Consider the following 12,781-nt stretch of genomic DNA (forward strand, 5'->3'; position numbering starts at 1 on the left):
TCCAACATAATAGTATAGATTTCGGGGAGAAAACACAAAGGGACAGGACAAAACCCGTCTCGCATCCCGTTCGCTTTGTAACCCTAAGAGCATCTCCACCGGCGGCCCCGATAGCGATTTGGGCTGGCATCATTTTTGCGCTCGCACCGGTACGCCCCAAACGGCGCCGGCCATTTTTCGAGCCCAACAAAATCGCCGGTAACCCCGTGTCGGCCCCTTCGCCAAAGGCGCGAATCGAGCGCGCCAGCGCCTCGCGGAACGACGGTTTTCGCTGGTGGAGGCGCCTTATCAGCGAGAGGATGCGGCGGTTCGCATCGGCCGTGACGCGGGACGTCGGTGTTTAATGGCCTCCTGCACGGAAACCGAGGCGTCCACGAGGGCAGCGACTGGCCACACGGCGTCGAGTCGCCGTAAATGTGGGTAGTTGCTACCGTTATATAGTTCATATGCCATCCACCACCACCGCTCCATTCTCTCCTCTCCACCACCGCCGCTCCATTCTCATCTCCATCAGCGCTTATCAAAATTCCGCGCCGTCTGAAGACCACCTACTCGATGCTTGGCCTCAACGGCCGCGCGCTGCCTCCACCACCACCGCACCAGGAGCCGGAGCCGGAGGCCGACACGGAGTACAGATCCGACGATAACGAGGACCCACGGTTCGCGGCGTGGCACGAGGCCTACGACGCAGACGCGGAAGCAGAGGCGGTGGAAGAGGCAGCGCAGTCGGGCGAGCCGCCGCAGGCCCCGCCGGCTCGGAGCAGGCGGCGATCCTCGCGTCGCTGAACGCGCAGCGATACAAGCGGTTGAAGGAGGAGGAGCGCGAGTTCGTCAACGACGCGAACCTCGAGCACGCCCTCAAGATCTCGCGCCAGCGAGCGGCCACGGAGGAGCCGGGACGGCGCCTCATGGAGTCAGAGCGACAGAAGCTCGCAGAGCTCAACGCTCATCGCCACTACGAGGCATTCGCCCGCCAACAGGCGAGACGCTTCGAGATCGAAGCTTGTCGGGAAAGGCTGGAAGATCAGCGCCGCCGGCAAGCCCCTACGATGCAGGCCGCCATGCTCAACCGCCAGATACGACGCCAGACAGCAATGGCGAAAAACAACGAGCAAGGCTGTCGAGCGCCCCAACCGACAGCCAGTAGATCAGTATTAAGTTAAATTCAAGCTACTTTTGTATAAATTTCGTATGAATTTCGGTTTTTAAATATTATTTTAAATTTGAAGATCTATCAGGGTTGTTGTTTTGGGAACACCGGTGTGGTAGCAGCATCCACAATAGAGGATGCAGTGCCGACGCCCCCAACCGGAGGTGTCGGCGCCCTGCCAGCGCCTATTTGGGGCTACCGGTGGAGATGCTCTAAATACATACGTGGCTACCAAGTAATTAATACCAATCAGGAAAAGGCAATGAGAGGGCAATATAAGAATACAGGAATGACATTGGCACATAATGTACTGCTCATCACGTAAGCTATAGAAATTGTTGCATCAGCTCAAGGCCAAGACCGATTAACTGTTTATGCAAATGTGACAGGATACATGGCAATGAAAGGAAAACAGACATGACAAAAATCAATCACCACAGAAGGAAAAGCTGTGCAAGATTGTAGATTGGAAGTCAATAATTTCATTGCACAGGGTATACAGACTCGGAAAGCTGCTAGCAAGAAAACAAAGCCAGCAAACCAGCCAGGAGTACATCATGATTCACACTGCCTAACAACATGAAGAAACTTATAGTTCTGTTTTAGCAGATTGCAGAAGATACAAGGTCACGGCAAGAGCTTCATGTAGTTGCAGATGGAAGACAAATCAAATCACAAGGCAAATGGGTTGTTCTTTAATCACCACGTCTTGATTAGTCAGAAACTCAAGATGGAAGCAATGCAGCACAATATGCAAATTCCAGCACAGCTAGCACTCCCACGTCCACATAACCAGAACTGGATAGGCACATAACCAGAACTGGATAGGCATAGCACATATGAAACTGCAGGAAACCAGTGTGATATGGTAGCTGCTGCTGTTTAGTCATAACTGCCATGCTCTTTTGAATGGATAACCTTTGAATCTTCAGATTGGATTGGACCACTCTTTGCTCATTGCCATGCAATTTCACCACAAAATTTTCTTCACTTGGCAAAGAACATGTTGGATCAATCACCATACCACATACACAATATGATTTTTTCAAGCCTTCATCATCAACATTAATGTCTATTGGTTGAATCATACTTCTGATTAGGAGCTCATTGAGTAACCTTTTCCTAGCTCAAATAGTCTAATATCTTGTTTTTAATGATAAACAAAACATTCAGCTATCCACTTCGGGATCAAGTGACCTTGCCTAATCTTATAATCTTCTCAAAACATAGTTAGCCATAATAACTAACCCTAGAGATGAGAAGGTGAATCAAAACTACTAGTAAAAGAGGATTGGCTTCTAGATTGCCACTCGGACATAACCCACAAGCCAATAACCTCCTTTACTAGATATATAGCACTTATCATATTGTGAGTGTGTGGCCCTGTTGTGCTGTATCTCTAGCCTAACCCAACTTTCTTGAGGCTAAAGATGGTGTTTGTTGTTGTTCTATGACCTACCTTCACATCATTTATTATATCTAAGCATATTTCCAGAGGATTACAAAATTAAGAGAGACCAGCTGATACGGAAATGGATAGCTGAAGGTTTTGTGTATCATAAAATCAAAAAATTGGACCACTTAAGCTAGGAGATGGTTACTTCAATGAGCTCATAAACAGAAGCATGATCCAACCAGTAGACATTAAGCTTATGGTGTACATGATATGATGCTTGATCTAGTATATCCTTGCCTAGAGAGAAAAAAACAGTGGCAATATTGAATCCAACAGAGGACAGCGGTACCTATGCATATGAAATTATTTGTGACCGTTAGTTGACAACTCAATAAAAAAATTGCATCAAATGTTTATTTATAAAGAGAAGTAGAGTACTGAATCATGAGTTATCAAGGAAACAAGTAGACTAAAGATCAAAAACAGTAATATATATAGCCAGAAAACAGTGGCTAGCACATTGTTTGTGCAACTTTTGCACTGGTTAGTTGGCAAACCAATCAACATGCATCTAATATGTTTGTTAGTAGTAAAGGAATGCCAATATTGATCATTAGCAAGTTACATAGACAACAAACCTCTAAATCTATACCAGCCAAACAGAACAGCAGTATTTAAGCCAGTCAATATAGATCTATACTGGATGACCAACAGCAGCATTTAAGATGTATGCAGACGCCAGCCGAACAGAACAAAATACGGTGGCAACTTCACATGCAAGGATTACTTGGACAAAAATGAAGTTTCTAGAAGAGGAGGAACACTTTATACCTCTAGTTGGTCACATCCTTGCCATGCAAGAGAACTCCATTGCCAAACCAGTGACAATATTCAGTCCAACCAAAGACGGATGGTGACAGCTCTGTAGAAGTTCTTCGTCTCCTCCCATGTACCTAATAAGCATATGAAAATGAGTTGGCAACCCAATCAGCATACATGGAATGTTATATTCAAAAAATGGAAGAAAACAGTTTACTGAATCATGCGGTCTAAGCAACAGATGATGAAATCATAGGAATCGAGGTTCTGTTGTAGAACCAGGAACACTGTAAATCTAACCAAGCAAGCACACTTGAGACATCCTAGCAATCTGGCTTACTGTACCAAATCAACACTCCAGATCTACCAGCTCAAAAGAAAAACACGTACAGATCTACCAGCTCGAAAGAAAAACATGCACAGATCTACGGTGGGTGAGCAACAATCTGCAGTTAAGATGCACACCCCAGCCGGCTAACAGAATAGAAGAAAGTGGTAACCCTGGCATGCAACGTTTACTTGGAACAGACGAAATTATCTACTAGAACAGCAGAAGCGATTTATACCTCCCGGCGAGCAGATCCTTGCCGTGCGAGATCCGGCGCCTCTCCCTGCGCGCGCCTCTTCAGGCCGCCGCACGTACACACCGCCGGTGGTCGGCCGGCCCAGGCCGAGCTCTAGCCTCCGGCCCTGGGCCGGAGCCCCGCCGCTAGATCTACTCCACTCCTCTCTCTATCCCTCAATGGCTATAGCTGGCTCTCTCCCACTCTCGAAGCGGCGGTAGAAATAAACCCCGGAGCGGAGGGCTCGCCAACGGGCGCGACCGACCAAGCTCTCGCGCACGGGAGCTGCCTTGTGGCCCTCTCCATGGGTGGGACCCACGAGTCAGCTGGCTACTGTAGCTTTGTACGGGGTTAACCGGGAAGGGCTCAGATGCGATCTGGGGATGCGTAATAAATGGCCTGGGATGGCGCAGGGGTAAATTATGATGCCTGCCACGCCGGGACAAGGGGTCGGTGGTCGGTCACCAGCGCACCGCACGCGGCCGGGTCTCTGCCGCTTGCGACGAAATTGGTGCCATTGACGCCTTGCCTCTGGAGCGGCGCAGTGTCCCGGAGTTGTTTATTTCAGCATCTTTGTAATAGTATCTTCGGTCGCGTCCCTCAAACCGTTCCCCGAATAATCCCAAACCACGTCGGATTAAGTGTTTAGGGACATGTTTTGTTCGTGCCACCTTTGGGGGACGTCGCTCCCCAGCCGCGTCCCCAAACACCGCCCCCAATCAGAAATTCAAATAGTTTGCATTCAAAAGAGATCGTTTTCACCGAATCAAATTAGCGGTGATCAAAGTACTGGGCGCGCAATCATATTACAGGCCAATGATGGAATCATGGCTCACCGTTGCCCACGACTCGCACAGACATATATCCTCCAAAACCATCCACTTGCGGCCTCGTGTGCCCAACGTCTTCTTCTTCTTCGTCGTCCTCACGCCGTCCGCGTCTACCTCCACGAGATCATCCTCACCGGCACCCTCCCCGTCCTCTTCCTCGCCGCCCTCTTCTTCCTCGTCACCGTCGTCGTCGTCCTCCACCCCCTCCTCTTCCTCATCCTCCTCCTCACCCGCGTCCTCCTCCTCCTCAGCACCGGCGCCGTCGAATTCTAGCGGCCCCCTGCGGCCAGTGAACGGGGCGCCGTCCGAACCGGGTCCTGGCTCGTGCTGAGGCGCTTGCTCATACGCCGGCGAGTAGAAGAGGTTGTTGGGGTTGAAGCCGCCATGCGGCAGCGCATCCTGGTAGTGGGGCGATAAGTTAGGCGTCACGCACCCGGGAGTGGCGGAGGGGCCGTCGTTGTAGAAGGCGGATGTCGACGGAGAGATCACTCCCAGAACGTACGCCGACACGGACATACTCCATGGGCTCGCGTTGGTGGCGGCGATACACCCGGCCATTATGTGCTGGTGCTGGCGCTCCGCCAGAGCCTTCTTCTCCAGCTGCGCCGCCCTCTGTCCTTTTCGCTCCGCCGTCGCCATCTTCCGGCGCAGACAATCTTGATGCCATTGATCATCGATCCATCCTTCTGGCTTCTTCTTCGGAGCCGGCGCCTTCCGCGGCTTCGCGAAGGGCGCTTTCGCCCCTTTCGTCTCATTGCCCGGCGGCTTCTTGGCCGCTTTCTTGACCATCTTTTTGAGGGCTGTCGGCGGCGCCATGGAATGGGGAGAGGGTAGCGGCGGCTGGTGGACGACGGGAGGGAGAAACGAATCGGCGGGATAGGAGAAATGAATCGGCGGTGGGAATTGTGTTGGGAGGCCAGAAATGCGCGGCGGGATAGGCGCGATGTGGCAGGAGGGGCGCGATTTGGCGGGAGTGGGAGACGAATTTTCCCTGTGCCTCTGACGGGTCGGTCCCGCGTTGCTTCACCTCGCTTTTGGTTGTGTCCGGCGTGCTCGGTGCGTCCCCTGTGGAGCGGGGACGGGCTCGGGTGCCGGACACCGTATCGGGCCGCGCCGGACAAAAAAATGCTTTAGGGGACGCGGCTGGAAGCGTTTTTTTATCCGGCCCCGAATCGGTTTTGGGGACGTGACTGGAGATGCTCTAATCTTGGGCTTCAGAGCGGCAGCGAATCGTTGGTTCGATTAATCAACCCTGGGATACAACAGGGTTTTCAAACTAAAAAAATTCAGGCTCAGCTATCACCAGAAGTTGTTATGGACTCGTGGCTACGATCTGAGGGAGCGACGAAGGTTTTGTGAGAGAGATCGCTAATTGCACCGTGCGGTCATGATAATTGCCATCCATCCAGTACCTGACTGGAGATCTCTCTCGCACAAAGAGAAAACATATTCCAACTGATCTCTCGCGTTTTTTCTAAGCACGAATCGGCGTTCCCAGCAAAAAATTACAAGTGGCTCGCACTTCCCCACATGGGGTAAAATATTCGCGACCAGATCCTACTCGCTGTACGCACAGGAATGGGTCGATATATTGCACCGCTACAATAATGGGGAGAGGGCATACCTGAGCATCATGTGTGTGGAACAGCACTCTTGGCCAAAGACCCAATCACCCATTCCTCCAGAAATGGTTTGCATCGGCGCCAATAATCCTACAGATGCTATAACAGGTCGGAGCCGAGCAACACCGTGACGATACCATGTCCTCCATATTATTCGCAGCTGGACACAAGGTTCACCACAAAGCGAGCAAAGACCACGTTTACACAGACACACGATGGTACAGTTGGTATGCTGACAGGTCGGAGCGACACCATGACTACGCAACTCTCTTGACTGCATCACTACAGGTGACTGGACAGTCACGCGCTCTTGAGAAACTGAGCATGGTGGGCGATGTGATCATCGATGAACGTGGCGATGAAGAAGAAGGAATGGTCGTATCCAGGCTGCATGCGGAGGATCAGAGGAACTCCCGCGGCCTTGCACGCCGCCTCGAAGTTGCCAGCCAGCAGCTGCTCGGCCAGGAACTTGTCATCCTCCCCCTATTCAAATTAGCAAGGCAAAAAAAGAAACAGATAAGTGGTTTTGCAGTAACCGTTTATTTACACTATAATTTTTGGAGGGGCGGACTAACAAAGACCGATGTGACAGTGTTTGGCAGTGTAAACAACTTTGCAAATAGCAGCATACTGTAAAATGTCAAATCATACAGATAATGCAGAACTATCAAAACTATCATGATATGTACAATCAATTGATTCAATTCCTTAATGTAGTTGTGTTGAACTGCCAACCATCAGCTCTGGGCAGTTGAGTTGACCATGTGCAATCATAACACGAGAGGAAATGGATGCTACACTGATGGAACTTCTACAAGCATGTCTGATACAGAAACACCGTGACATGACCTTGATAGACTCTTACTGAACATGCGACAGACTCCTACCAATGCTAACCAATCTAGACAGTACATACTGTCACTTAATGGGCAATCATATAAAAGCATATCCAGTGTAGAAGACTACCAAAATTACTGAATCCACCATGTGCAGCAGGCATAGAAATCAAAATGGCTTCATGTCTTTCAGAAACTAACTCACTCACTGACAGAAAAGGGATGCTACACCGATGGAACTTCAACAAGCATTGTCTCATAAAGAATTGCCATGACATGGCCTTGACAGGCTCTTACTGAATGTGCAACAGACTTTTACCAATGCTAACCGAACTAGAAAGTAAAGACTATCACTTTAGGATAGCATATCCAGAGTAGAAGACTAACAAAAGAATGCATAACAATCAAAATGGCTTCATGCCTTTCAGACACCAACTCATTTAAAATTGTTCTGTAGCTCAATTTATAACTAACCGATCAGCTGCATATTATCCAGGAGGATGACTACATGCTGCCACAAATGCCTGATCCTAGTTTGATGCTCACTTGTAAATTGAAGCCACATTTTCCAACCACCCTACATGCCCGTGGAGATGACTAGTTGCTCGGTAGTCACTACACTCGGATCGAAACATGCAACTTAACATGCTAAATGTTCTGACAACATGGGATAAAACAACACGATCGTCACGAAGTAGCCAGAAAGCAGGAATTGGACAGTGTACATTTCATAGTTGCAGTACACATTTATACCTGGTCAATCAGGATAGAAGTTGAAACTCCATTGGACTTTTTAATCAAGCAGGTTGCATCATATTCCTGCAACAAGCACACACTATTAAGTATATATATTTAACATGCCTGGTTTGAGAATGGATGGGGAGAGGGAGGGAGATGATCCCAGAGAAGACTTACCTCCCATTCTGATTTAGCTGAGCCCAAATAATTTGAGAATGCTTTCTGACCCCAAGGGCAGTTTATTGGGTTAGCAATTGGAGCAAATGCAGACACCGACTGCATATAAGATAAATTAATAATGCCAAGTGAGATTTGATAAAAATAATAATAAGAGAATACAAATTGTATATGAAGTCGACACCTACAAGTTTCCTTATTGAAAAAAGGTTCTTACACGGAGATTTCCAGATAACTGAGGTTTTAATAAATAGTACCTTGTATTTGTCAGTGTTCTTCAAGTAAATAGTCAGTGCACCATGTCCTCCCATAGAGTGACCAAAAATTGATGCACATGACGTGTTAAGCTGTTCAAAGTTACCACTTAGAACTTCTGGCAGCTCCTTCACAACATAGTCATACATGCGCCAATTTTTCCACTTCTCGTTTGTGGCATTCAAATAAAATCCAGCACCTACTCATGAATAGTCAAGACAGGAATGTTAGGCACCTCTAGCCACATGCACAGACACATAAACTTATCAACATGACACAATGCTTCAAGTGGTGCTTGCTTACAAGAACTTGACAAATGTAAACAATCTGGACTCTCTGATGGAGAAAAGAAAACCAGGGCAAGAGAAAAGAAAACCAGGGCATCCATAACATGAACTCATGAACATAAATCTTATTTTGATCCAAGAATAAGGGGTATTCAATTATAGAATCTTAACGGTAAAACGTTGGTAGCAGATGAAAGAGTTAATGGCCACATAATATTTCTTTTTCCCTAGTTGTCAAATCGATTTGCTGAATAGTGCATGATGTTTGTGCCTTAACAGGTTGACAAAGGCCAAAGGGCAACCATGTTATCAGATCCCACTTTCATATGGAAAAATCTAAACCACAGGATATGTATCTGCGAAGGGCGGGCCTGGTGCAGCGGTAGAGCCTCACCGCCTGTGACCAAGAGGTCCCAGGTTCGAGTCGCGGTCTCCTCACATTGCACTTTGTGAGGGTAAGGCTTGCCACTAACACCTTCCCCAGACCTCGCACAGTGCGGGAGCTCTCAGCACTGGGTACAGGATATGTATCTGCTGTGTTTGGCATAATTAGTTAATTAGTTAAACATATGGGTTGGTGGCATGCTGATGGCTGAGACAAAGTGTGTTACCGCTAGGACAATCTGACTACCTTCTGACTGAGCTTTGACCACATAGAGATACAGCAATGTCAAAATGAAAAGGATATTCCTAGTTCAATGTGTTGATTAAATATTTATTTTCTTAGCAACTCCACAAGAGGTTTCATCTATTAAAGAACATGTTAGTGTATTTATGTGCATATGTTTTTAAGAAAAAATGACAAAATTATAAATATTTGCTCCATATCCAACACAATATCAACAAAGCAACAAAAACTTAAAACAAAAACAGAAAACAGTACAGCTACTGAAATATTTTCAAGGGATTCTATGAAGGATGCATTAATATTCCATTTATGGCATGGGATGTCATGCAGTAAGTTATACTCTCATGGAAGTTGATGAGTCACCTATCGTATAAATTGCAAATGTCAAGCAAGATTATCTTAGTTCTAGTCCTTACCAACACCAAAATCCCAACTATCTGCCTCTCCTTCTACATTTAGTCCACCTGCATGAAACAAAGGAGATGAATGATGAGAAAAGGAAAAGGTTTAAGTGTTTAAATAAGGTCCAAGAATCCTATAACGTGTTCTCAACAATAGAAAGGTAATAAGAAGCAACAGAGATGAGATCACATTGAACTCAAGACAAGTTGTTTGGTAGCTACAGAAAACAAAACACTTTATTTGTCGCAAGAATATCAGGAAGACGGCAGTCGTTCATCAAACGAGAATGCTAAAGTTATTCAGACTCAACTCTGCGCCATCTTTAGACTGAACAGATCTATCTTATTGCTCAACTAGGTAGAAAAAAATGAAGTGTAAAATACAGTTTATACATGCCCAGACAAGAAGCAGGTTCGGTTTTGTTGGCCTTGTTTGATTATGACGTCTACCAGCCTTCATGCTGGACAGATCTATCTAATTGCTCAACTAGGTCGAATAAAATGAAATATAAAATAAATTTTATACATGCTCTAGACAAGAGGTAGAATGTGTTCTGTTGGCCTCGTTTGGTTATAAACTTAAACGTCTTCTAGCCCCTAACAATCCAAACCAAACGTGTAAAATGTAAAGTTACTATGTGTCAGAAAGATACTAAAATTCTTATGGTTATCTTGTTCCTTCAGCTCCGTACACCAGCAGCACCATTGTGGAGGATTAGAATTTAGATTACTCATGCGGGAGGCTTGCTAAACCTACTAAGCTACCGGGTAGCAACATGACAATGGACACTTTTTGACATGTCCAAATTGGTAGAAACCACGAAAAGTCTTTCGTCATAAAAGGGTAAAAATGTATACTAAACAGCATGGAAACTGACCTACTCCTCAAATGGGAAATTGGGAATTTGGGGTCAGTCAACACTTCTACTCAGTACCTATCAGACACTCAGCAGAAAAGTGATCCCTACATGGAGACCTGTGGCAAGTATCACCCACTGCAGCAAACAATTTTGGATACAATAATCGACAGATGCACAAAATGGAATGACACAACCATTAAACAGGGGTAATTTCGAACAGTCAAATTTAAGTGCGGTGCTAGCAAATGGACATGGAAATCACCCCGATTACCAAGCAACACATTATTATTTGGCCAAAGTCTTATTATATGACTGGGGTGATACTCATGAGTATCACCATGTCCAACCCGGCAACAAATGGATCAAGATGATTTACGGCCTTACGGGTGCATAGGTGCAACAGACCAAATTGTGCAACTTACTAGTCTCGCACCAGTTTTAGCATCTACGATTTCACGTTGCCTTGAAGTCTCGGTGTTCATCAAACACACCAGACATAATTATCAAACATATAGCCAGCAAAGTATAAGAAGATCTGTGTACTCCCACCACTGACACGATGTAATTACCACATTAGCGATTAGAGTTAGGCCCTCGACAGTCCCTGCCCAGCACAATGTTTAGAAATGAGCACCGTACCCATTCACAAAACATAATCCTTGAACCAGTTAAACGTTGAAGTGTCAAGCCTACCAAAGAAGCAGAATGGATAACTCCACCTGATGCGCAAATGAGTCATCAATGATCATTTTCTGTTGAAACTCGACATGCATAATTCATGCCGCTCATACTTCTCCTGAATTTTCTCACATCAATTTGACAACCAAGTAGGCAAGGCAGTGCATTACATTGGTCGTGACCCCGTGACATCTGCAGGCATATATGGGTACGTCCTAAAATAACACTGGTAGAGGCATCCCGATTCCCAAATCTAAATTGCTCAAAACCACCAAAATTTTCACCAAATTTTGTTTTAACCTAACTGCTTTTCGTCCACAGTCCCACAACATAATCCAATACTCCACAAACAATTCCGCAGAGGGACGGGCAGGTATAAACCCTAGAAATTGAACGCGACTAGAGAGGGGCTTGGGCTCGACATACGCGGGGACGTGTCAGGGGCGACGAGGGCGACGCCGTGGGCCGCGGCGGCGCGCTGGGCGCCGGACTTGATGATGAAGTTCTCGTCGGTGCAGGTGAGACCCGAGAGCCAGTACAGCACCTGCGCCAAAACGGAAAGGAGATATCAGATTCCGATGGCGGGGGATAATGGTCCGTGGGCGAGCGGGTTAGGGCAGTTACTGGGAGCTTGGACGCCGGGGCGGCGGGGAGGAAGAGGGAGAAGGTCATGGGGCAGCCGAGCGTGGCGCTGTGGTGGCGGAAGCGGAGGTTGTGGCCGCCGAACATCTTGGTCTTGCTCAGCTGCTCCAGCGCCGCCGCGGGCGGGGGAGCGGTCGCCGCCATCGCGATCGCCGGCGAGGTGGGGAGGAGAGGGAGTGGTGGGGGAGACTGGACTGGGAGCGACGGAGCGTGTAGATTCTAGAAGAGGCGATGCCAATATCCAAATGCTTTTTTTTATAGGATATCCAAATGCTATGATCGCCTCTTTGGGCCCGTTTGCGCCGCTCCTACGCGTAAGGCCCAAATCTGCAGATGCTAGAGAGGCCGAATATGTCTAGTTATCTTTTTTCTCCTATTTCTCGAGGGTTGCATGTTAGAGTAAAGCTTAGGGATATGGTGCTTTTGATTATGGGTGCATATGCTCCCTTTATTTAAAATATATTTTAAACATATTTAAAAATATTAAAAAAATTAAAACAAATGTTAAGCATACATCTCAACATCATGTGTGTTCATGAAGTCGTTTCGGGCAAAAGTGAATTGTTATGTGGCTTGTGCAAAAAAATATAAAAAGAATCGATACTAAAATAAGGCTTCAAGGAAAAAAAATTTGCACATGCCACAAAAAATATCATTTTACTATGAAACTATAAGCGATGACATAAAATGTGGAGATATACGGGCTAAAAAAATCTCCATTTTTTTAAATATTTTATATTTTAAAATTCATTTTTTGGATAAATGGACCATATGCATCTGGGTTGAAAAGTGCATTTCTACAAGGTTAGAGGCTACTTTAGATAAGCATAGTTCTGAAGTTTTAGGGGCTCTTATTGTCGTTCGATTGGGACTGATGTCTCATCTATCAATTTAAGGTT

General features: G+C 46.6%; 1 protein-coding gene and 1 long non-coding RNA gene across 3 annotated transcripts in view; both read right to left on the minus strand.

Moving 5' to 3' along the window:
• Positions 1-12,076, minus strand: part of LOC124659014 (S-formylglutathione hydrolase) — an 85,441-nt gene extending 73,365 nt beyond the window's left edge. The window contains exons 1-7 of one of the 2 annotated variants that reach the window (XM_047196983.1): positions 11,865-12,076; positions 11,667-11,784; positions 9,718-9,765; positions 8,389-8,585; positions 8,132-8,230; positions 7,970-8,035; positions 6,509-6,863 (exon numbers count right to left, since the gene is read on the minus strand). In XM_047196983.1, coding sequence (XP_047052939.1) covers positions 6,681-6,863; positions 7,970-8,035; positions 8,132-8,230; positions 8,389-8,585; positions 9,718-9,765; positions 11,667-11,784; positions 11,865-12,026 — 873 coding nt within the window. In that variant the 5' untranslated portion in view covers positions 12,027-12,076 and the 3' untranslated portion in view covers positions 6,509-6,680. Of the gene's footprint in view, positions 1-6,508; positions 6,864-7,969; positions 8,036-8,131; positions 8,231-8,388; positions 8,586-9,717; positions 9,766-11,666; positions 11,785-11,864 lie in introns of those variants that run through there. The other variant, XM_047196984.1, reaches the window with a different exon arrangement.
• On the minus strand, positions 1,590-3,495 carry LOC124659015. The gene is made up of 2 exons (XR_006989415.1): positions 3,378-3,495; positions 1,590-2,895 (listed from the first exon to the last, which is right to left on the minus strand). It is a non-coding gene; the product is annotated as an uncharacterized LOC124659015 (long non-coding RNA).
• Positions 12,077-12,781: the final 705 nt, after the last annotated feature.

The sequence above is a fragment of the Lolium rigidum genome, chromosome 6, assembly GCF_022539505.1.
Source record: "Lolium rigidum isolate FL_2022 chromosome 6, APGP_CSIRO_Lrig_0.1, whole genome shotgun sequence".
In the NCBI taxonomy this organism is placed as follows: Eukaryota; Viridiplantae; Streptophyta; class Magnoliopsida; order Poales; family Poaceae; genus Lolium; species Lolium rigidum.